The 26,540-nt window shown below is 38.8% G+C and overlaps 1 protein-coding gene across 3 annotated transcripts in view; it reads right to left on the reverse strand.

Moving 5' to 3' along the window:
• Window positions 1–586: 586 nt before the first annotated feature.
• The window catches only part of TMEM87B (transmembrane protein 87B), a 51,166-nt gene continuing 25,212 nt past the window's right edge, over window positions 587–26,540 (reverse strand). Inside the window, exons 10-19 of one of the 3 annotated variants that reach the window (XM_047852746.1) lie at window positions 26,339–26,432; window positions 20,428–20,499; window positions 18,647–18,755; window positions 18,502–18,560; window positions 15,885–15,988; window positions 14,453–14,526; window positions 10,182–10,255; window positions 8,197–8,249; window positions 5,020–5,050; window positions 587–3,865 (exon numbers count right to left, since the gene is read on the reverse strand). In XM_047852746.1, the coding sequence (XP_047708702.1) occupies window positions 3,806–3,865; window positions 5,020–5,050; window positions 8,197–8,249; window positions 10,182–10,255; window positions 14,453–14,526; window positions 15,885–15,988; window positions 18,502–18,560; window positions 18,647–18,755; window positions 20,428–20,499; window positions 26,339–26,432 (730 nt within the window). In that variant the 3' untranslated portion in view covers window positions 587–3,805. Of the gene's footprint in view, window positions 3,866–5,019; window positions 5,051–8,196; window positions 8,250–10,181; window positions 10,256–14,452; window positions 14,527–15,884; window positions 15,989–18,501; window positions 18,561–18,646; window positions 18,756–20,427; window positions 20,500–24,642; window positions 24,715–26,338; window positions 26,433–26,540 lie in introns of all 3 variants that reach the window. The other 2 variants (XM_047852744.1, XM_047852745.1) reach the window with 2 other exon arrangements.

The following is a 26,540-nucleotide window of genomic DNA, read 5'->3' on the forward strand; positions in this document are numbered from 1 at the left end:
AATTTGAATTTTTATTATTTTTATTAAATTTTTTTTTTATTTATTCATTTTTGAGAGACAAAATGTGAGCAGGAGAGGGGCAGAGAGACAGGAACACACAGATTCCAAAGTGGGCTCCAGACTCTGAACTGTCAGCACAGAGCCCGATGCGGGGCTCGAACTCAATGAATTGTGAGATCATGACCTGAGCCGAAGTCGGATGCTCAACTGACTGAGCCACCCAGGCACCCCTATAATTTGAATTTTTAAAAATATCACCAGAATCGGCAGCATTCAAAGGTTATACCCTTCTCTTCACAAAGACTGAATCAATTACATTACTATCATTAATGAGTGTGTTCATCAGACTTTGAAAGCTGAAACAGGTTTTATAAATACATTAGTACAGACTTGTTAATTTAAAAATTTACCCTTTCACTTTGCATTTCTCTGATCACTTCTGAGGCTGAACGCTTTTCCATGTTTGTTAATTAGTTGTCTCTCCTTTTTTTAAGACTTTGTTTATGCCCTGCCATCTGTTTGGGCCTATATTTCCTGAAGATTTATATATATAATCTGGCAGTAATAGATATTAGAATCAATCATCTAGAATTTCAGAAAGCATTTTATTAAAAGTCAGAACAAATATTAAGGCACAAAAATACATCAACTTTTTAAAACAAAAATCTTTGAAACAGTTTTGTCCTACATTCAAAGCAACTTCTTCCAAATTATACAATAATTTAACCCTTTTAAATAGAAAAATATAACTTTTCAAACCCCTAAATTTTCTCCTCAAATACACGTTTCCCTAGTTTCTTAACGAAGTACTGAGCTTCTGTATATACTGTACATTTGCTTAAAATCCTATTTTTGTCACTTATATACATGTGATATGTTTAGAACTTTACCTAGTATGTTAAACTTCTCTTTGTAAGTATAAGGCTTGGTGTGCTCTATTGCTCGGTGCACGCTGTTGACCCTACAGAGACACAAGTACCAAAAAAACTAGTGAGTTTTAAATCTAGCACAACAGTTCTCCCCTTTAAGTTAGTCATGTATAGCTTGTAAAGCTTAGTGCAATAGACTCAAACCCCTTTTATTTATTTTTAAAAGAAACTCTGCCCCCATCGTGGGGCTCGAACTCACGACCCCAAGATAAAGAGCCGCATGTTTACTGACTGAGCCAGTTGGGCACCTGAAACCCCCTTTTAAAAAAAGATACAAAAATCAGTCTTATGTGTACATTTTTCATACTCTCAGTCCTGACATTATGGTAGTGCAAACATAATGTACTGTATCACAGAGGAAAAGTTGGTTTTCTCTATAGGATACGAAAGATTTAAAAATTATTTTCTTTACAGGAAAAGTAAGGGAACATCATCTCTCAGGCTTAAAAAATTCATACATTCATTTATTTTTCCTTATTTCTGAAATAAATATACTGTCCTTTAAAGCAGATAATTAAATCCTAATCTAACTCAAATCATGAAAATTCCCTTTGACGCAGATTTCACACATTGTATAAATCTAACATGAGTTGCATTAGAACATGTAAGCATTTTGTCTAGGAACACATAAAACTGGAATCACCCTCAGATCCTTTCATCTGGTTGGCTCCCCAAGAATAAACTGGTCTGATAGCCTCAAAAGCTTTGAGGACCAGTTCCTGACCACTTGTTGCAGAAGTGGGGTGACGAGCTGTACGATGGCCCTGGTTATAACTTCTCCCCAGTGCCCTTCGTTCGAACCACAGCTGTAGCCTGAGGACACCCCCTTCTGTTTACGGGGGTTGGGGGGGCTAAGAGGGCCCTCCGTAGGAATACTCAATTCAGGTCATTATAAACACCAACTGGTGCCACAATTGTCACTGAAAGTGACAGAGAATATGCCCTTTGAAAAACATGTCTGATAAGGTTGTCAGGAGGGAATCCTGCTTTCTCTAGAAGATGAAAAAAGTTTGCATTTCAGCCTATAGCTGAAAGCAGTGTTTTCGTACGCACTACTGAGGTTATGCCAGAGGCAGTCTCCCTTATTAACACACTTCACATCGATGCCCCACTCCTGCTCCGCTACATTTGTAGCTCCTACTGGCTGGAAGCCCAGGACTCTGCATTTCAAAATTCATCTGGAGCTATCTGAGGAGTTGGGGGTCTGCCTCTAACAATGGGAGTGGTAGATAAAAGCAGGACCTAGAAGGCAGGGTCGCCACAGCCCTGCAACAACTGGGCCCGGGTAAAACACAGCAAAACCAGAATGGACACAAATGCTGGGAAATGTAGTAGGTAGGGGCCCTTTATCGTGTCAAAAACAGAAAAAAGGAATGGAACTCACACTGTTAGCCACTCTTTTCCTAGGAAGCATGTCCCAAACTGTTCAGTGTTCCCTATGGAAAATAAATCTGAAAGTATCTTTCAATAGATATTACTACTAGCGATCTTTCTTACTAATCCCTATGAAATGAATAAATGAGAAGTAAATTGAAAAAGTAGGCTTTTGAAAGGACAATTTTGTGGCTTCATAATGAAAAAAATAATAAAGGTCATATTTAAGTGTTTGTACTGGTTAAGACTTTAAGTGCTTCTCAAACTCTTCTGAAGCCATTCTCAATTCCCAAGGTGTTAGAACTCCTTCAAAGAAAGATATGCAAAATTCTAACTTTAATTCCTATCCTACATGTCCACGAGCCCTGTATCTTTGGTCATGAAAGCAGCAAAACATTCACATTTCCATCATATTACATTCAACTACCTTTCAAGTTTAGAATGTTCTGCATTAAAAAAAAATATTAAAAAATTTCAAATCATACATTACATATATAATATGTAACAAAATGATGTATAAAACATGGTCGAAGGTCAAGAAATTAATTACAAGATTAATAGTGATGTACTGTACAGACAAATACATGTTTTATTATAAAATCAAATAAACCAAGATTATGTAAAGGATGTTCTAGGGTCTATAAGGCTCACTGGTAACGAATCTGCCAGCTTGCCGGGGAGAAAGTGCTCCCCATCTGGCCACGTGATTACCACCTGCCCCACACAGATTCAGCAGCAGCACGTGAACACGTGGCCTGAATGAGGGGATAGTGGGAGGGCAAATCCTTGGAAGTGACCTTCAAGACCTTATTCCTGTGTACTTCTGTTCCCCTGAGCTTAGAGAGGACCTACCTCTGTGATTTGATGTGCATGGTGATATTTACAAACAAGGACCTTGTGCAGACCCATATGTGTGTACACACACAGACACACACACACACACACCCCCCAAAACTAACCCTATAACCATGCTTATGTTCTACGGTTAATCAAGTTTTACTTGATATCAAATCACTTCCATATAAAAGTCAAAGAATATTATTATTGCATCTAGTAACTAGAAACCTAAGAGATGGAGATGCTGCTTTACCACACTTCAGAAGAATCACATCCTCTACCTCAAAGGTTAGTGAGTGGAAGAATAGAAGTGTTCACGTAAAAAATATTTTTAAATCTGGAATTGTCATATTTTCCAGAGAAAAGAGAAAGCCCATATCCACATCCCTGCCTCCTTTTAGCTAAGAGCATTCGGGCATATTTCTTTATCATAATACTTCTCTTAGATTATTTCCAAATCCAGGCAATTTGGTGGACATTAAGCTGACATTTAAAGTAGCTTAAAAGGGGTGGAGAACCCTCCTACCACCTGAATTCTTAATTTTAATACATAGATTTCCAAGATAATGCAATAAAAACTTGTTGCACTAGATCAAAACAAAGCTCTCTTTCAGTCTTGAGGAAGTCCTTCACCGTTAACTGGGTTTCATTTATATGGGTTCCAATCACATTATCTTTTCTGAAGAGAACATTTTTTCTGCCATTTCAGATCTGGTCATGATTTCCTTTAAAAAAAAAAAAAAAAAGATGACATACTTCCAAATGTTGATGCTACTTCCAGAACATAACAAAATTCTCTAATCTTTCACAGTCACAATTTTGTGGGGAACTGCGTATATTTCACGATATACATAGAAACAGTAGATTCAGAAAATAAACACTGGATAATCTACACTTCTAGTGATGTGTGGCCAATATCTGTTGACAAGTTCGGAAAACTTTAACATCCTGCCAGCTGGAAAATGTTTCAATTTCAGAGTTACCAGTGAGAGGCAGAGATGGGGCTCACGTGTTTTTCTCAGGCATGGTTCATCCACGGATGGATTTGCCTCGCTTTACACAGTTCATGTATTTTGAAATTATACAACTATTCACCAAATGATTACTCTAAGTGCCCTTTACAAAGTAATTCTCCATCATGTCTCTTTCTGTAGAATTCTAAATCCTGAAGTTCAATTGCTTTGTAGCCAGGTGCATGTCTACGGCAGCCCCCTCAAAACTTCCCGCTACTGCCAGATCAATGTGCCACGGCCAAAGTCATTTCCCTTCAGTGAACAGAGCAGCAGCTGCTCTCCTGCTCTATAGCCACCACCTGAATTACGCCTCAGTTACCACTAACTTCCTCCCTTACTGTGCCTGCCCATAAGTTAGAGTTCCCAATATCCATCCTCTAATTCCTACTACTCAGACTTCTTCCTGTTTTGGGCCACCCTTCAATGTCCAGACGATTTAGAACTCAATTTTCTCCTCCAAACCTTCCCAAATCCACAACCTCGATTCAAATTTCCTGCTTAGTAAATGAGAATGAGTAGAAACCCTAATACCTTAGCAAAATATCCCAAGTAGAAGAAATTAATTTAGACAAACTGCCACCTTAAAGTATTCTAAACTCTTTACCCACGCAGAAGATGTTAGAAAATCACAGACTCAAAATCTCATGAAACAATTCTCCCTCCCTTTATACCAACAAGCACTTATCTTGCTCCTGTTTTAAATGAGGATCTAGCTCCTTTAGGTTTCATTGACAAATCAGTGCAGTCTTCCAGGCTGCTCGATTTGTAATTGTTTTACAAAGTAACTTTCAGAATTTCTTTCTGAAATATATTGCTACTTTGTGAAAATAACAGCACCAAGAAAATAAGCAAAAAATGTATTTTACCTCATCTGAATCCACTAACACTGGAAGAGCTCTGAAACAAAAACAGGTAACAATGTTATTAACAGGCTAGTGTATGTATGAAGGCTGGGTACAGGCATATCCCTGTGGTCTGTAAATTCTCATTCCTGGATGGACACAGCTGACAGAAGTAAACACCGAAGCTCACCAACGCACACAAAGAGGAATTTTCATACTGTTCTTAATAGCCCCCAACCTGAAAATAACCAAATGGGTAAACTGTAGTGTATCCACACAATGGAATACTACACAGCAAAGAAGCTGAACGGATTACTGAGGGATGAATTTTTTAAATCTGACACAAATAATTGACAGTTACAGACATCAGGACAGTAGCACCCTTCAAAAAGTGGAATTGTGATTTAGGAGGAAAATAAAGGGGTTTTTAGGACACTAGTGATGTTTTATTTATTTTTTTATCTGGGTACTAGTTACATGAGTGTGTTCATATTGCAAATTTATTGAGCTTAGGATTCTGTACTTTCCAGAATGTGTGCTATACTTCAAAAAATTTCAGTTAAGGGTCACCTGGGTGGCTCAGTCGATTAAGCATCTGACTTTGCTTAGGTCATGATCTCACAGTTCGTGAGTTCAAGCCCCGCATCAGGCTCTGTCCTGTGAGAACTTAAGAGGGATGAATAAGCTTGACTATAGTAATCATTTCAGTGTCCATATGTATACATGGTCATGTACACCTTAAATATATACAGTATATTCAAATAAACAGAACCCTATGACCCAGCAATTGCACTACTAGCCATTTATCCATGGGATACAGGTGTGCTGTTTCGAAGGGACACATGCACCCCCATGTTTATGGCAGCACTATCAACAATAGCCAAAGTACGGAAAGAGCCCAAATGTCCATCGACAGATGAATGCATAAAGAAGATGTGGTATATATATATATATACATATATATATATATACACACACACACACACACACACACACACACACACACACACACACAATAGAGTATTACTCAGAAGTCAAAAAGAATGAAACTTTGCCATTTACAACTACATGGCTGGAACTGGAGGGTATTATGCTAAGTGAAATTAGTCAGTCAGAGAAAGACAAAAATCATACGACTTCACTCCTAAGAGGACTTTAAGATACAAAACAGATGAACATAAGGGATGGGAAACAAAAATAATATAAAAACAGGAAGGGGACAAGACAGAAGAGACTCATAAATACAGAGAACAAACAGAGGCTTACTGGAGGGGTTGTGGGAGGGAGGATGGGCTAAATGGGTAAGGGGCACTGAGGAATCTACTCCTGAAATCACTGTTGTACTATATGCTAACTAATTTGGACGTAAATTAAAAAAAATTAAAAATTAAATTAAAAAAACCTAACTAACTAACTAACTAACTAAATAAATGAATAAAATAAAGAGAGGGGCACCTATGTGGATCAGTCGGTTAAGCATCCAACTTTGGCTCAGGTCATGAACTCACAGATCTTGAGTTCAAGCACTGTGTCAGGCTCTATGCTGACAGCTCAGAGCCTGGAACCTGTTTCAGAGTCTGTGTCTCTGTCTTTCTCTGTTCCTCCCCTGCTCTCATTCTTGTCTGTCTCTCTCTCAAAAATAAAGATTAAAAAAATTAAAAAAAAAAATTTTTTTTTTCAACGTTTATTTATTTTTTTGGGACAGAGAGAGACAGAGCATGAACGGGGGAGGGGCAGAGAGAGAGGGAGACACAGAATCGGAAACAGGCTCCAGGCTCTGAGCCATCAGCCCAGAGCCCGACGCGGGGCTCGAACTCACGGACCGCGAGATCGTGACCTGGCTGAAGTCGGACGCTTAACCGACTGCGCCACCCAGGCGCCCCTAAAAAATTTTTTTAAATAGAGGGATACGGAAACATATTAGGAAAGGTATTTATGGAATCAAGTACTTGCTTAATTCCCATACCATCATTACCACTGATGGGGTGTCTACTGGGGGTGGGGGGTGCTAGAGAGAGTTCTACAATACAGCCTTTGCTTGGGAAAGAAAACACAGATAAAAAAGAAAAGCCGAGAGTAGAGCCCCACCGTGTGGTAGATCTCCCTCACAGACAGAGAGCGAGCCTGAAGGGAAAGTCTATACGCCAGAGCTACCACATGCAAGTCCCCTCCCTGTGAGACTCCAGAGAACGCCACTTACAGAGCAGTCTACGGTGAAGGCAGAAGAAAGAGAAGCAAGAGACTAACTAGGTGTGAGAAAGGGGCCACGTTAGACTGTCTGGAATACTACTATCAAGGAAAATCCAGGGGAGAGGACTGCTTTCGGGGAAACTTGAACCAGAACCTGAGAGACCCAGAAGACAGTGGTTGGATGCTCAGCACTGTTTGGAGGTAAACACTAGCAATTTCAAAAATGCTTCCTCCGTGAGGTTAATGATTGTTGAAAACTTGGTAAGATGTATTCAGTGCATTCAAGAGGGAGGTGAACTCCACTAAGCTGTCCTTTATGGCTGATCAGAGATAAGGAAAAGTGATAATCTGTTCAAATTGTCCTAAGATAGGCAAGCAGAATTTCATACTAAACAGAAACTGTCTACATGGAAGTAAATGGGAGCAGGGAAAGGAAAGAACAGTATATGAAAATGTTATCCTCTCTGCCTATCCTGCTGGTTTCTGTTGTGGAAACAGCTACGTGGAGTTCTTGCTTCACCTTATCAAACAGAACATTGCGTCAAACAGAACATTGATCCTGATTAGCTCAAAGTTCCCGAGGGGCTTGGTCTATACTTTGCCGAAGCTCATGTTTTTCCTCCAAAAGCTTCCCCACCATACATGGTATTGGGGTTCCATGTGTTTAAAAAAAAAAAAAGTTTTACATATGTTTCAACTTTTTTATAATAGAAAGTTGAAACAAGATAAAGTGATTCTAATCCTGAAAAACTTAGATCAGAAAGGGCTGGAGTTGGTTATAGGCCACAAGCATTCACGTGGTTGTTGTACAGTGAAAAATGAAGAAGGAAAGACCAAGGCAGGGCTGTGTTCTCCTTGTAGTCTGACATGATATTAGTCATTCACTAGTGATGGGGGCCTATCAAAACATATGGAGGTACGAGGTTCGAAAAGCACATGACGGAACATGAAAGTTATCTCTTTATACGATATACTAAATTTTAGACTCAAACTTTAACAAAAGATATTTACACATCTGTGAATGAAGAGGGAATATTTTCTTCCACCCACTTCAAATCTTCATCCTGTAGAAATAAATATTTATATATCAGCATTTGCTTAGTATGACCTGAAAGAATTGTAAAATATAATGTATATAAAATGTAAGCATTTAAATTCAAATGCATGATTCTTTTCATTTCTACATATCCTAAGAACTTGGCACTTTTGCCACACAGAAATTATGCCAGTATGCTCTTAAACAGGCAAACAAACAAAAACTTGGATTTCAGAATTTTTTACTTCTTGGTTTTCTTTACATTAGATGCACAGGTGTTGATTTTGGTGTTTTTTTTTTACCCTGAAAAAACAGTAGAAACACAGAGTCGATTAATGAGAAAATAGCAAGAATATTGATTTGTATTGGTTTTTTGCTCCCAGCAGTCATTATGCCTGTCTCCTAATTTGTTCAAGTTTTTATATCATGAGTTTATAATTTTTCAACCGAAAAAGATGACAGTGCAAATACTCTAATTTTACAAAAGCCTATTTATTTCTATGCTTGTATTTACACTCATCTCTCTGCAGGAGACAAGAGAAGGAAAACAGGTCAGTTGGGGAATCTGTTTTGGTTTTTTTTTTAATTTTTTTTTTCAACGTTTATTTATTTTTGGGACAGAGAGAGACAGAGCATGAATGGGGGAGGGGCAGAGAGAGAGGGAGACACAGAATCGGAAACAGGCTCCAGGCTCCGAGCCATCAGCCCAGAGCCTGACTCGGGGCTCGAACTCACGGACTGCGAGATTGTGACCTGGCTGAAGTCAGACGCTTAACCGACTGCGCCACCCAGGCGCCCCGGGAATCTGTTTTTTAATAGATGCTTGCTTATAGTTATCTCATTGGGACAAAGAAAAATAAAAGGTATACTGAATATTTTGATTTATACTATAAAATAAATAAAAATGTTTCTTTGTGATCTACCCGGCTACATGGAATACTCAAGTGTCAGTTACATCTTGCTCACCTAGACAGACAAAGCAGCTGAGCCAGTATTAACAGGAACCCCAATTCTCATGAGATAAGGCTTCTGATCAAGAGCTGACTGCACTTAATTTTGGGAAATGAAAAAGTATTCCTTTGATGTTTTGGTAAGCACTGAGTTTTAAAATAAAGTGGGATATACTGTATATCCCTAAAATAAAAGGAAAATATCTTTAAAAATTTGAAGTTTAATAGCTCTAACACCAGATAATTAAAACTGTTGTAATTTTTCTAAAGTTTAAATCACCATAAAACTACTCAAAGAACACATTTTACAGAATTATTGATTAACAAAAAAATGAAAAGATTTACTGAACAGATTAACCTAACCTATTCTCATATATCATCTGTTCTGTCAGAACTTACAAGCACACATAAATTTTTATATTCTATTAATCACAACATATACAATTATAAGAAAGCAGAATAGAAAACTGTGAGAGGCATTTCCACTTTGCTTAATATGCATAAAATATTTAAAAACTCATCTCTACCCTCTATTTAACCATTTTATTCAAGCTTCCAGCTTTATATAAAAAATGCTAATTTTGTCAACTATACAGGCAACACATAAAATCCTTTCCTAATAGATACCAAATGTTATCTGAAATGGCTTCAAAAATCACTTCAAAATGCTGAACAATTAACAAGCTTCTACTATAACAAAGCTTCTCGATCTTTAATGTACATATGAGTCATCTATGGGATCCTGTTAAAAAGTAGATTCAGATTCAGTAGGTCTGAGGTGGGCCCGAGACTACATTTCTAGCAAGTTCCCAGGTGACGCTCATGCTTCTGGTCCAAGAACAGCATTTGAGAAGCAAAGATCTACAGTAGTTACAATCATCAGACTTAACTACTATCACTAATTGGTAAAACTGATTTTCATACAAAAAGCTTTCATACTAAGGTAGAAAATGTTTTCCTGACGGTCAATGAATGTGACACAAACTCTATTAAATATATACTATACTCACAAAATTATCAGAAGTAGCAGGTTTAGCTGTTCCATTGGAAACCGTTTTTGAGACTCTTAATTTTATTCCTTCAGCTACGAGAAACATGATAGAGATAAATATCTAAAATTATAAAATATTATTTTCCTTCATGTTTAATAACTCAACAAAGATTTATATCTACACATATATATCTATATAGATTTATAAATATTAATTATATATTTACTATATATATTTATTCTTATTTTTTTAATGTTTATTTTTGAGAGAGAGAGAGAGAGAGACAGAGACAGAGACAGAGTGTGAGCAGGAAGGGGCAGAGAGAGAGGGAGACACAGAATCCATAGCAGGCTCTAGGCTCCAAGCAGTCAGCACAGAGCCCAACATGGGGCTCAAACTCACAAGCCATGAGATTACGACCCGAGCCAAAGTTGGACGCTTAACCAACTAAGCCACCCAGGCGTTCCTTAAAGGAGAGGTAACAGTGGAAGCTTCGGGCAGGGGGCTGGCTTTAACATACCACTTGGAAATGTAGGAGGGATGGCAAAAATCAATAGATTTCTCAAATGTTTGCAGTAACAACCAGGTTTTTAAGATGCTAGTTTGAATTCCCATTTTAGAGGAGTTTAAACAAACAAGCAAACATACAAACATATACACGTATTTCCTTAGTTTCAATATATTTTAAAGTTTATGGATTTAAAAATCTATGATTTGCAGTATCATATTTAGGAATAAATCACATCTTTGTCTATGCCTTTTCCTCGCTGACACATACATTTTGGAATGTGCCTATGGTATAAAATAGGAAAGAGAAGGGTTTTCTCCTTTCCTATTGGACCAAGGCTCTCCTTTCTGTGAGCAGTTTCAGCACAGCAGAGGTTGAGAGCATGAGTCCTGGAACCAGACTGCCTCACCCAGGATTCTGGCTCTCCCTGGACAACCCTGGGCAAAGCAATCGCCTTTCTGCAACTCAGTGTCCCCAGCAACACAATGGGATAATACTGATAGCTACTTCCTAGGGTTCTCACGAGCATTAAACAAGTTAGCATATATAAGGTGCCTGACACTTAATCTATGTCCCATAAGTATTCACTTTGTAATATTGTATAATTACAATATTGTACTATTGTTATTATAATAATTTGCAAATAGTGCTTCTCCATAGACATGGACAATTGATATATTATGACATATATGATATATTAAGTTGATATAATGAGTGAAAATGAGGTACCTTGATCAAAAAATATTTCCATGGGGCATTTAAAATCCTAACATTTGAGATCTATTCTTTTAAAAGGGCAAACACTGATTTTTAAAACTTAAGTACAATATATATAATACACAAATTTAATGTTTATTTATTTTTGAGGGTGTGAGCAGGGGAGGGGCAGAGAGAGAGAGGGAGACACAGAATCCAAAGCAGGCTCCAGCCTCTGAGCTGTCAGCACAGAGCCCAACGCGGGGCTTGAACCAATGGACCACAAGATCATGACCCGAGCTGAAGTCGGACACTTAACCAACTGAGCCACCCAGGTACCCCTATATAATACACAAGTTTTAAGTGTATAGTCTAAATCGAGACACTTAACATTTCCATCATCACAGAAGGTTCTTTAAATCCCTTTCTGGTCAATCCTACTCCCACCAGAAGCAATCATTGTTCTGACTGACATAATCACCATAGCTTAGTACTGCCTGTTCTAGAACTTCATATATAGAACCATAATCCATGGAATCTATCATCTTTTGGATTTGATTACTTTCACTCAACATAAAGGTTTTGAAATTTATTTATGTTGTAGAGTGTTGGTTACTTTTGATTACTGAACAGTAGTTGGCTGTGTGGGTATACCACAAATACTTTGTTCATCTGTTGATGGGCTTTAGGTTACATCCAGTTTTAAACTATTAAGAATAAAGCCGCTGGGGTGCTTGGGTGGCTCAGTAAAATGTCTGATTCTTGGTTTTGGCTCAAGTCATGATCTAACGGTTTGTGAGTTTGAGCCCGACATTGGGCTCTGCACTGACAGTGTGGAGCCTGCTTGGGATTCTCTCTCTCTCTCTGCCCCTCCCCTGCTCACACACTCTCTCTCTCTCCAAATAAATAAATAAACTTAAAAAAAATAAAGTTGCTGAAAATAATAATGTACATTAGTGTCTTTTTGTGAACATCTGCTTTCATTTCTATCATTTCTTCTGGGTAAATACCTTGGTGTGGAATGGCTGGGTTGGACAGCAGGTATATTTTTAACTTTTTAAGAACTAATTTTTTTTTTTAATGTTTACTTATTTATTTGGAGAGAGAGAGAGAGAGCGCACACATGTGTGTGTGAATAGGGGAGGGGCAGAGAGAGGGGGACAGAGGATCCAAAGTGGGCTCTGCACTGACAGCAGGGAGCCCAATGTGGGGCTCGAACTCAGGAACCGTGAGATTATGACCTGAGGTGAGATCAAGAGTTGGAGGCTTACCCGACTAAACCACTCAGGCACCCCATGAAATTTTTATGTCTTGAAATTAGTGTAAGCCCATTAATTTTATTTTATTGAGATATAATTCCCACACTATAAAATGCACCACTTTGAAGCGTACAGCTCAGTGAATTCCAGTATAGCCACGGAACTGTACAACCATCACCACTAATTTCAAATTTTCATCACCCTAAAAAGAAACCCCATACCCATCAGTAGTCACTCCCTACTGATGCCTTCCACCAACCCCTGGCAATCACCAATATATTTTCTGTCTCTATGGACTTACTTTTTGTGGATTTTTCATATAAATTTTTTAAAATTTATTTTAAGTTTATTTATTTATTTTGAGAGAGAGAGGGAGAGAAAAAAATTCAAAATCAAAGAACCTGGGATTTGAACATCAGATTTTTTTTAAATTTATTTTTAAAATTTATTTATTTATTTATTTATTTATTTAAATATATGAAGTTTATTGTCAAATTGGTTTCCATACAACACCCAGTGCTCATCCCAAAAGGTGCTCTCCTCAATACTCATTCCCACCCATAATTTTTTTTTAATGTTTGTTTATTTTTGAGAGAGAGAGAGACAGAGTGCAAGTGGGTTAGGGGCAGAGAGAGAGGGAGACACAGAATCCGAAGCAGGCTCCAGGCTCTGAGCTGTCAGCACAGAGCCCGACACAGGGCTCGAACTCACAAGCTGTGAGATCATGACCTGAGCCGCAGTCAGACGCTTAACCGACTGAGCCACCCAGGAGCCCCTTGTAGATTTTTCATATAAATGGAATCATAAAATTTGTGATGTTTATGACTGGCTTCTTTCACTTAGCATAATGTTTTCCAGATTTGTCCATGTTTAACTACAAGAATGTTTTGACTCTTCTAGGTCCTATGCTTTTTCCATATACATTATAAAATCATTTTAACCATTTGTATTTTCTTTTTTTTTTAGGTCAGTTAGAATTATGATTGGGATTGTACAGATTCTATTGATCAATCTGTGGAACTGACTGCTTCTTAATATTGAGAGCTGTTAACTCGTAAACGTTACATCTCTATACTTATTCTCAGCAACTGAATTCTGTGCTGATGTTGCCTCAACAAATGATTAAAGTATTATGGTAAAATTAATAAAATGATAAGATGCTCTGGAGAAATTAATTGAAAGATGAAAGTAGCACTAAAACTATAACTAGGAATGCTTTGGGCATGGCCAGGAATTAACAGATCTGTATATTTCTCAAGAGCAAGAAGAGGTGATTGAAGGAAATTCAGCAATTATCATTAAGAAGATTATTAGGAGCTAAGCACAATATAAACTAAATTATTAGTGTGAAAAAGTTTACTTACTTTAATACTTAAGGCCTTAAGAGCAAATAAGTATCAAAAGCTCACACTGCACTAACAATCTTGAAAATTTCACTACTGGGGTGCCTTGGTGGCTCAGTCGGTTAAGCGTCTGACCTCGGCTCAGGTCATTACCTTGTGGTTCGTGGGTTTGAGCCCCGAATTGGGCTCTGTGCCGACAGCTCAGAGCCTGGAGCCTGCTTCAGATTCTGTGTCTCCCTCTCTCTTTGCCCCTACCCCGCTCATGCTCTGTCTCTTAAAAATAAATAAACATTAAAAAAATTAAAAAAAAAAAAGAAAAATTCATTTTCATTACTGACTTTTCTTTTGTGATTATCTACCATAATAGAGGTTTTTGCAGATATAGTTTGAAAATTATTTTAATAGAAAACAGTGTATGTGATTTCGCCTCACAGGTAAAAGGTACAATACAATGGTCATTTAATAAGAAAACATATCACTCACTTAAATTCTCAGATGTTACCATGAATTCTTCAATTTCGTCATCAGAATCATCTATTAATGGCATGAAGGCATATCTATACCCAAACCAAGAAGGAATAGTGTTATCAGTGCATTTAAATCTGTTCAGTTTTCAGTTTATAGCTAACAGTGTCATTGCATACAAAGATATCTACATTTTTACAATTTCTCATAAATTCACAAAACAAAAATTTAATTATTTTACTCTCAAATTAGGAAAGATTACTACCAATGAAACAGTGAAACTGGAGCACCCAAACCCTGCTGACAAAAGCATAACTGGATAAGATCTTGCTGGAAAGCAGTTCTGCAACATACAATGTTCGGGGAAGGGAATTTTCTGTACATTTTTTCCATGTCAGGTTACCCTCCTTGCCCACTACGTGGTAATTCCTCCCCTAACAAAAGATAAACTGCTAATCTGACTGGTGAAAACAAAGCATACTGACTGAGCCACATTTACTAGGTCCAACAGCATTCAGAAAGCATTGGTGATAATAACAATAATCCTAGAAACAAAGAGCCTAAAAATTAGGGACTGCTTCCATAAATTATGCTACATTCATATTATGAAATGCCACAGAGTCATTAAAAATAATGTGGTAGATCTTGGGGTGCCTCGCTGGCTCAGTCAGTAGAGCATGTGACTTTCGATCCAGGGTCGTGAGTTCAAGCCACACTGGGCATGGAGCCTACTTAAAAAAAAAAAAAATGTGGTAGACCTATACAGGTTGATATGGAAAGATAGATCTCAGACAAGAAGGTGCAGAACAGTGAATACATGTATAGAAGTACCTATGTATAATTATTATCGTACGCTTTTAAAAACAGAGGAAGAAACACACACATGGTTAATATACTTTTTCATTTTTCCCTGGAAGGGCATACAAAAAACCTCATAGTACTTTCCCTGGGGAAGAGGAGGGGGCAAGGGAAGGGGGGGCTTCCCATCACACGCAGTCAACGGTGCAACCTGAACTTACCATTTAAGCTCCTTATGATTTTGGTCCCATCCTTCCTTTCCAGCTTTATTCCCTTCCAGTGTAAGTTGTATTCACCAAAACGCATGCCTCAGTGACCTCCAAAGTACACCATGTTTGTCTCCACTACCTCAGAAAATGTACATTCTTTCCCGGCTCAGTCTTTCACTGTTCTGCTCCTTTCCTTAAGGCGTAACATAAGTGCTGCCTTTTCATGGAGTTTTCCCCATCCATCTTCAGTCTTACCCCTGGACTTCTAGTTTATACATCTCTTATTTCACTTTCTTGCATTACGTCTGTCTCCCTACTTGACTGTATTCTCCTTTAAAAGCAAGGGCTACCTCTCCAGTTTCTATATAAATGTGTTTCTATTTGAACACAGTAGCAGTTACCCACAAATGCTTGCCAAACTTGAATTTTCCTACGTTAGGTACCTCTGGTTGTTTGCTGATGGTCTCCACAAAAACATTATCACAATAAGGATAAGCGAAAAAAGGAAGCTCCAGAATGCATCATCAACCCAACGTTCCATCCAATCCTGTAACAAGGACAATTCAAACACGAAATGTCAATCTTCTGATAAACAACATAGGTTTCCCGAATAGTGTACAATGGCAAACACTAATGAAGTCTTTCCGAGCAGTGAGTCTTCCAAACAAGCACGTATTTTTTTTAAGAAAATAAAAATAAGAAATGCTATATCTTGAATTTGAATTTAAAGGGGTTTCAGAGGTCATTTCATCTATTTTCTAGATGAGAACAGTCATGAGGCAAGTTAACAGGAGAGTTAGAAGAAAGTTGACAATGGGTACTTTTTTTTTTTTAATTTTCTTTTAATGTTTATTTATTTTTGAGACAGAGAGAGACAGAGCATGAACGGGGGAGGGGCAGAGAGAGAGGGAGACACAGAATCCGAAACAAGCTCTAGGCTCCGAGCTGTCAGCACAGAGCCCAACACGGGCCTCGAACTCACGGACCGCGAGATCATGACCCGAGCTGAAGTCGGACCCTTAACCGACTGAGCCACCCGGGCGCCCCGACAATGGGTACTTTTGACGTTGATGACATTAGAATTTCTGATGCGAAGATTGCAATGTAGGATTTTTCCCAGTAGGTTATTTTGCTTTTAGTAAGACAGGAGATTTTATTACATATTGTTTCAAACATTTCTAAATGGCTGTTTAACATCATAAATACTCCTTTCCATAAAATCTTGGGGTCAACAGAAAGATTTAGAAAACAAAAACAAAAATCCCAAAGATAAACTTAGAACTCTCAAGTGAAAACACTAAGGTAAGGGGAGGAGAAAAAAGAAATTCCAGAAAGTTCAGTTTCTTCTCTCACTAAATTATCCCTGAGGCAGAAGTCCAGGATATTCAGAGGGTTGTTTGTAATTGTTTGTTTAGAACATCGAGACTAGCTCTAGATCAAGAAGCTCCCAAGAGGGCCTTTAAAATTTTTTAAGTCTAAGAAATGTATTTCTGCCTACAGAACCCACCCAAAGTACCTCCTGAATATTCATAATACCATCCTAGAAACCTGTCAGACTCAAGGTTTATAGTCCCATTTAGATACAAAATAACCCAATTTCATGGTATGCAAGACAAAAAAGATTTCCTGCTACCTGAAATTACAAGGAAGATAATTATTTTTCAACATATATAAAGGGGGGGTGGCTGAGTGGCTCAGTCTGTTAAGTGTCTGAGTCTTGATTTTGGCTCAGGTCATGATCTCACGGTTTGTGGGATCGAGCCCCACGTCAGGCTGTGCTGACAGTGCAGAGCCTGCTTACAATTTTCTCTGTCCCCCTTTGTCTGCTCCTCCCCTGCTCATGCTTGCATAATCTCTCGCTCTCAAAATAAATAAACATTTAAAAATATATACAGTATATATGAAGGGAAGTTGAGAAAAGAGCATAACTGGAAAAGTGGATTTAGGAGGAACTTTTCCAGATTCATTTAAAGAAAGCAAAAGTTCACATAATTCTAGTAAAATAATTAAAACTAAATTGACAAAATGGGAATGCAAGCTGGTGCAGCCACTCTGGAAAACAGTATGGAGGTTCCTCAAAAAACTAAAAATAGAACTACCCTAGGACCCAGCAATTGCACTAGTAGGTATTTATCCAAGGGATACAGGTGCGCTGTTTCGAAGGGACACGTTGCACCCCCATGTTTATAGCAGCACTATTGACAATAGCCAAAGTAGGGAAACAGCCCAAATGTCCATCGATGGACGAATGGATAAAGAAGATGTGGTGTGTGTATATATATATATATATATACATATACAATGGAGTATTACTCGGCAATCAAAAAGAATGAAATCTTGCCAGTTGCAACTACGTGGATGGAACCAGAGGGTATTATACTAAGTGAAATTAGTCAGTCAGAGAAAGACAAAAATCATATGACTTCACTCATATGAGGACTTTAAGAGACAAAACAGATGAACATAAGGGAAGGGAAACAAAAATAATATAAAAACAGCGAGGGGGATAAAACAGAAGAGACTCATAAATATGGAGAACAAACAGAGGGTTACTGGAGGGAGTGTGGGAGGGGGGATGGGCTAAATGGGGAAGGGGCACTAAGGAATGTACTCCTGAAATCATTGTTGCACTCTATGCTAACTAATTTGGATGTAAATTTAAAAAAATAAAAAAGAGCCTGGGTGGCTCAGTCGGTTGAGCGGCCGACTTCGGCTCAGGTCACGATCTCGCGGTCCGTGAGTTCGAGCCCTGCGTCGGGCTCTGTGCTGACAGCTCAGAGCCTGGAGCCTGTTTCAGATTCTGTGTCTCCCTCTCTCTGACCCTCCCCTGTTCATGCTCTGTCTCTCTCTGTCTCAAAAATAAATAAACGTTAAAAAAAAATTAAAAAATTAAAAAAAAAATAAAAATAAAAATAAAAAAGAATATTAAAAAAGAAAAAAAAAAACTGACAATCTCCACTAAAGTTACCTTTATTTACAAACACAAACTAAAGTACTCAAAATTACCCAAAATAGTATAATTAGAAATGAAAACTGTTTAAATAGGAAGATTATACTTACGGATTGACATTTTGCAATTCTAAACGTCTTAGTCGTCCACACCATAAATACTACAGAAGCTGAAACACACCAAAAAAAAGTCACCTTTGAAGGAACACACAATACTGAAATAATTTATTATAACAAGAAAAATCAAATAGCTTACCCAGTACGGCAAAGATCAGAGTATTTGTAAAGTGCCTGTATAAAGAAAATTTCACCGTGTTCTTTCTTAGCCTTAGAGTCTTCATAGTTTGGGCCAAACTTATAAATATGTGAAAGAAAGTTAAGGAAAACCATTTTAAACAGTAACAAGCAGTTAAAATAAAAACGAAAATAATAATCCTCTACTACATTTCTAAAATTAGTACTGCTAAATATAGTTCCTATAATTTAAAGCTAATAAAAACACAGAAAATATTACTTTAGCCAATACTGTATGATCATGATACTGATTTTATCACGGATTTTGCTTTACAATTTACCATTGTCTGAACTAAACAAACTTTGAGGAAGACAATAAGCAAGAAGTCCTGTGATGTTCTCCTTCAAGGCCAAGCTCCCAGAACAGGAAAGACCGGTATATACAGGAAAGGAGTCCCCCTTAGGCCAGATACTCTTACAGATCACATTATGACATGCCCTTTGGCTTGTGCTTTTGTCTCTGTTTCTTTCTTATTTTGTTCTTTCTAGTCTCCTCTTGTTTTATCCTCTGAATGACCATATTAGGTCATCTATCAATTCCATTTATAAATTAAAAAATTTAAATGTCAAATAAATCTGGACTTAAGTCTGGGGAGACTTCATTCAAAAGATTACTGAGACAAGCAGAGGAGGCTCACTGCAATGGGGAGAATGTTCCAAGTCTAAGATCTGCAAGAGTCCCACAGGTCAGGCTGGACAGGGCTTTGCCTTTGTGGGGAGAGGTAAACAAGACTGGAAAGCCGGTGTGGGGAAGTGGGTGGCGTGACTGGTCAGCTGATCGGGGAAAGACTTTCCCTGAGGTGTGCAGATTCTCAGAAGAGGCCACCGAGGAGGGCTGCGGTGGACGAAAGCTCAGGGCCCTGGGGAGGGAGACCACTTCGTCTGGTCCAGGCTGGTGTTCTGCCCAGACTGGTCAGGAGGTCTGTGCCTGGCCTGGTCATGGGTGACAAGGGGGCATCCGGGAGTCTCAGGTGAGTCCTATGGAGAAAGGAGGTCCTTTGTAGTAAGGCTTTTCCCGAACACGAAAGGGTGGGGGTTTTGTTAACCGTGGCTGTCTCCCAGGAGTACAGGGATCAGGTGAAGCTCAACACTGACAAGCAGGAAGAAGTAAAAAGAGGCTTCTCCACTGAGCTCCGCGGCAGCTCTCTCTTCGTAAGAGGAAGGTGCTTCCTCTGGAGCACACCACCAATCTTTGTTTTATGAACCGTATGCTGAAAATTACAGAGCGAAGCCCAAGAATGGAAGTGGCCCGTTTTGCATTTTTGCCTATTTTAAATTCCCAATTCTTCATTAATCAGAAACTTCAGTGTAGTACTCAAAACTGCGACTCAATCTTCCTAAATGACCAAGGAGTAGTCGCAAGAAGATCCATTTCTAAAATAACACAATTCAACGAATGAAGGCTATTGTTAGAATTTACAAAAATGCAAATATGCTGTATTCATTAAACATTATCAAGAAAAATTCTTTTTTAAAAATTCCTGAAGAAAATGAATTTTCTATGTGAGCAAGCTGGTCTCATTTAATAATTCTAAAGTACTTCTTCGAAGCCCAGGAATAAAAAGATCGAAAGCAAATTCAAAACTGCCTAAACCCCCACTTACCAAGACACTGTTACATTTCGGCAAAGCTTAAATCATTTCTCCCATTAAAGGAAAGTGGTTACAAAAGCAAACAGGCCCGGTTATCGTGGAGTTAGAAGCAACGGGAAGGCGGACGTGCTCTGCGGTAGGAAAAGGATATCCACCAGCACAAGCCAGAGTCAAGGAGAGAGAGAGGGAGGCTGGCCAGAAGCACAAGATCAGAGTCATTTGCCTGCAGCAAAACAGCACAAAATTAAAACAAGCATAAAAAAAGAGGAAGAGGGCTTCAAGAGAAAAGCTATGGCTTTCAATTTTTCAAGCTATTTTACTTTAGAATCAGATTCTTAGGGGATAGCTATGTTAAGTTCATCCAAGCACAGGAAACGGGGTCATTATGCAAGCACTCAATTCTGTGATGTATGTGGATCTGCTTCTTTTGCCTGCCATTTGTAATCATTTAGGAAATCTGCTCTCCTGGGACGCTGGGGTGGCTTTAGTGGGTTAATAGTGGGACTTCGGCTCAGGTCACGATATCACAGTTCATGAGTTCAAGCCCCACTTCAGGCTCTGTGCTGACAGCTCAGAGCCTGGGGCCTGCTTCAGATTCTGTGTCTCCTCCTCTCTCTGTCCCACCTCCACTTGTGCTCTCTCAAAAGTGAATAAACATTAAAAAAAAATTTTAAAAAGAAATGTATTCTCTGTCGGTACAGAAAATGCAGATTTTTCACTTCCGTCAAGAAAACTGCCAAATAGCCGTCTAAAAGCAAATAGGAAATTCAGGTTCAAGCTGAAATGGATACTAAGTGTCCTTTCTCTCACCATGAAACACTAACCAAGATAATTTTAATTTCTGAATTTCTTCATGACTTTTATCACAAACATCTTTATTAAAAATATTAATCATTAAGCAAACTAAGTCTTTTGCCTTGTTTTCCTTATCTCCCCACTCCAATTTGGCTCATTATTGTGTTGGAAATGGACCAAAGCCAATGCTGTCCATAAAGGTGATAAATTACCCTCATTCACATCCAGATGGAATTTGGTTGTTAGAGCTGCTTGTCTTTGGAATTTTCTGCCAAGTTGCATTACTGTTTTTCCTAGTGAACTACTTTGTGGATGGTTGGTTAAGAACAAGAAATCTTTGAAATACATATCTTGTAAATTACCAGGAAAAAAGATAATACAGATTTTTTAAAATGCAGTGTCCACAGCTCAATTAATTGAAGAGCATACTCCTTAACTAATGAAAGGCTCCAAGCGTATCCAGTTTTGGAGACAAGACGATTCCAAATTCAGCAGACATTTGAAGCTCACTTTCTAAATGCACAAATGATAGAATAGAAGATCTGAGACCAAAAGCTAGCTTCATCTTCACTGCAATTCTGCTGATCCCAGTGCGAGGTATGTCTACACTGCCCACCCCTTGTCCTCAAGTCAGGTGAGCATCCCAACAAGCAATGCGGCTGCAGCGTAGCCGAGAAGGAAGCACAGCCCTTGGGGAGGAGTACTTATAGTTAGGGCACTGTTCCTGGGCAGGACTGAGCAAGGTGTTTCACCTTCTTAATAGCTGAATGTCGTTAAATGTGTTTTCATGGGGAAAACATAAAAATGACACTACAGTAAGATTTATAGCATTCTCTGAAAAGATAACTATAAAATTTAACTATAAATTCTTTCAACAAACTTGGATTCCAAACTAGTAGCTTTGAACAGATGTACAGCAGATTTTTAAGCAAGTTCGGTGAGAAACAACTCTTTAAATCAGGTATTATTTCTTAACTAGACACCCCTTAGACACTAGAGGATCCATTGATATAATTTAGGTTTTTAAATGCCCTAACGCAGGCAAAACATCCATGGAGTGTATGAATCTTGTGACAAGAGGCTTGACAGCTTTCATTCAATTTTCAAAGGCCTCTCTGATCCCGGCACCCAAAGGAGGCTGAGACCCGCTGCTTTAGAGAGTAAGGAGAGTACAGTCAAAGGGTTTTTTTTGTTTTGTTTTGTTTTTAACTTGGAAGCATACTAAAAATTCGCAAACAGGGAGTTTAAGGGGTAGACAGACTGGATTGAGAAGAAAACACCCATGGGGGACTCAGAAAAGGCAGTTAGCAGCACTATGCATGTTTGCCCATCTACAGAAAGGGGGATCTCTGCAGAGGAGGAACACAGGCAAACTCAAGCCCTCTGGCCTTCCTGTGAGAGACAAACATGAGAAAATGGAAAGAAATTACAAGGAAATGAAATAACATTTAACATGAAAAGGTAAAAAAGACAAGTATTGAAGACAGTGGAAACACAAAAACAAAACTTGGTAAAAAACAAATCCATCTATAGAAAAGAGCTTCATAGAGGATATAAATGCAGAAGAAACATAAAGGTCATATTCTGGGATACACACAGCACCGCCCTCTGCTCTGCCCAGCTCACGCTTTCTTTAGGATTCCTCCCATTTCCAAGACTGTGTAGTAGAGGGCTCTGCTTCGGAGTTAAAGAGAATGGAATTTCCCAGACTCGACTGGAGTCACTGAAGCAGTGAGGAGGGTTCTCCAGGATGGCTCCCCTTGCCACTAAAAAGTTCTCCTGCTGCTACAGTGTAGCTTCTGCCCCATCGGCTTCACTGAACCTGCTCTCCTGCTGTCCCGCTGTGACCTCTGGAATGACCTAAGCCAGGTACACCTTGGCAGCTCATCTCTCTGTAGTACTGGCCACTGTGGACCACCCTACCTTACCCAAGCTCGCCCAGTCTTCACCCCAGGACAATTTCTGGGTTCCTCTGCCTCCTTCCACGCTGGTGTTCCATGCACGTTTCCACTCCACTAGGCGCCCTCCTGGTCCTCTCCTCTCTCACTCGTCTACGTGTTCTTGGGTCGCTTCTGCAGGCTACAACCTTGTCTCATGTGAAGATGACCTCCAACTTTCATCACCAGTTCCAATTCCTCTGACAAACCCAGGCTGGGCTTTCCAACTCTCTACTTAACATGAATGGCCCAAGTCAGTTCAAACTTCACCAAGATGGTCCCTTCCCTAGGTTCACGGCCGTGGGGTGGCAAAACTGCCCTAGCCACCCAAATGAGATATGCAAGACTTCTCTTGACCTCTCGCCCTTCTTTTCCCACCCATTCCTACTCAGTCTGTTATCTGGAGTCTCCTTCCCATTCCCTCTGCCCTGTTTCTAACCCTTACCATCTTTTTGTTGGACCGCTACAAACGACTCTTTACTAGACTTCCTGTCTCGATACTCTAGACCCTCCTTTTTCAGGTCATTTTTTTTTTTTTTTTAAATTTTTAAAGATTTTGTTTTTAAGTAATCTTTACACCCAACACGAGGCTCAAACTCACCACCTCAAGATCAAGAGTCTCACATTCTTCCAACTGAGCAGGCCAGGTGTCTCTTCCGGGTCACTTTTAAATATTATTTTCGAGTTCTTTCTAATACAGATTTCATCATGGTATTTGCCGGCACGGCTTTGATTCCTGTCTCCTCTCGCCTGAAGAAGGAACTTTAGACTCTTGAGCACATCATTCTACCTCTCCCTCTGGCCCCACCTTCCACGATTCTCCCACACATGTATACCTTATAGGCAAGCTACCCTGGGACATTCTACCACGGTCCCTGTATTTTCACGCTTCCAACTATTTATTCCCCTCAATATTCCCAGAATGCGTTTTCCCCACTTCTTTTCCTGGTTAGCCTCTATCTGTTCTCCCAGTCTCAATTTAATGTCACCATCTCTGTGAAGTCTTGAGTTTTGCACTAGAATTGCTTTCTCTCTTCTCTATTTGCATAGCACCTCTTTACAATGGCAATTACTGGGGCACCTGGGTGGCGCAGTCGGTTAAGCGTCCGACTTCAGCCAGGTCACAATCTCGCGGTCCGTGAGCTCGAGCCCCGCGTCGGGCTCTGGGCTGATGGCTCAGAGCCTGGAGCCTGTTTCCGATTCTGTGTCTCCCTCTCTCTCTGCCCCTCCCCCGTTCATGCTCTGTCTCTCTCTGTCCCAAAAATAAATAAAAACGTTGGAAAAAAAAAAAAAAAAAAAAAAAAAAGCTTATTTTACAATGGCAATTACTATCACTCTATTGTTCCTAGTTATGTATTTTTCTTCCCTACCAGAGTAACACAGGAATAATACCTTTTTCTTCTGTCTCCTCAGTATGGGGCACATATTGAGCACTTAAGTTTGCTGAACTAATAGAAAAAGAAAGATATTGTTTGTTTGGGGAATTGTTACTTTTTCACCTTCAACTAAATTCCTGTATTGAGGTTAAAAATAATAATCCATAACTATAGTTCCTTCTATTATAACGGAACAGTACTAAAAGTAATTTGATTTTAATGACACAACAAACTACTTTAGGACATAGTAAAGGATATGAACCATACAAAAATGGAGTCAATAACTGCCAAAATAATGTCACCAAAAATGACAGCTAAATGGTTAGAACCCTGGAAGATAAAAAACAGGGGGAAAAATCTGAATGTAAAAGTTTCATTCCATTATAGAAATTATTATGCGATAAAGAAAAACAATTTAGCTCATTTCATCATTTTACAAAAGCCGCAGAGAAATTTTATTCCTAACAAAATTGTGTCTATGCACTTGGAAATTTTTGTTTTGGCAGCAACAGGTGTTAGTCTGCCATCCACCTATTCAAAGATAATGTAAAACTGTACTATGCAATGGCAAATAAAACATATCATGTCTCCAGCTCCACTGAGATAGACCATTTCAATCTCTCCCCTCTCCACACCAACCTACAGCCAGGGCTACTAATGAAATGGGACTCCTGATCTTTCTTACTATCTGTGAAGGGACATGAAAAAACAAAACAAAACAAAGAAAAGGAGCTGTGGAAGAGTAAAAATAAACCATAGATTAGACACTTTCATCACAAGTTGACAGAAAATCATATTTAAAAGTTATATCTAAGATGTTGTCTACGTAAAACCTTAAAGAAAAACAATGTTTATACTATGTCTACATGCGGGATATTTATCTTTTCTCTTTCTAGCAAAGACTAGCTCCTGTAAATTATATATATAAATGCACAGTACTTCGCTATTATGTAAAAGTAAAAATAAATGTATCTTTCAGAGAGTCAGAGATGAAAAGAGCAAGTGTGTCTAATACAGAACGCAGATGTTTCGAAGATAATAGAAGAATGAGGCTTTTAACATTACTGGACAAATGTCCTGCTGTAAGGCTCAGATCAAAATATGTGAAGCAAACTTACGTGGCAACACAAGATCATTCACTCTGTGCCCAGTGATCTGATTCACACATCCAATCCAAAAGACATTCTGGGTAAAAATTACTAGGTTCTTTGACTCGAGTAAACTATAATAAGCTGCTTAGTCACTCAGTCGTCAACCATATTATTAAGGAAAACCGAGAGCCAGAAATCGAGGGGTCTTCCCAGATGTAAATGTTCTGCCTCTTCTTAGAGAGTAAAGCATTGCCGCCCACATCGCCCGAGTCATTTCCCCCTGGACACTACCTTCTTGTGGGTCTTCCAAGAGTGGAGACTGTTGAATCCCCAAACACTGACTCCACAAGAGTCAGAGAACAGTTATAACCAAATGAGACTCAAGCATGATGAGATGTAATATCAGCATGTGTGAAGGGTACGGTTAATTCTGTTCACTTCCACGTGTTTAAAACCAAGGGTTAAGGAAGAAATGAATGTGTTCAGACTGCATGATAACAAAGACAAATGTTCTGTATAAAGAATAACCACGAATGTTTTTGGGATGGAACATTCTGGAGATGTCATTCTGGGATGACATCAAATGGTGCCTTCATAATCGATCATGTTTTCCTTCATAATTGATCATATTATCCTTTATAATTGATATTTTCCTTCATAATTGATCATATTTTAAGAAGTTCTTTTACTACATTCAGGAAGTTATTTAAAAAGGGAAATATTCCATAGGGGGAAAAAAAGCTCAAATTGGGCCTTTTTCATACATTTCCTATCTTTAAAAATTCATCTCAGGAGATATAAAGTTAAATCATATCTCACAGCAACAATAAAAAGGGATAGAAGTGAAATTATGTAGTTTTTACCCCAATAACTCTCATCACGCCTTCAATAGCTGCGAAGATAAAGTAAAGAATCCCCAGTCCAACCACCCGGTGCATGACTGTTCCTAAACGAGGCCTGGAATGAAGAAGAGGAAAAAGAAAAAAAAAAAAAAAAAGGAAAAGCATGGGTAAGTAAAATGCATCCAAATACAATAACTGGCCCAATTTTCCAATATGAGAGAAG

This window comes from Prionailurus viverrinus, chromosome A3 (assembly GCF_022837055.1).
Source record: "Prionailurus viverrinus isolate Anna chromosome A3, UM_Priviv_1.0, whole genome shotgun sequence".
Lineage (NCBI taxonomy): Eukaryota > Metazoa > Chordata > Mammalia > Carnivora > Felidae > Prionailurus > Prionailurus viverrinus.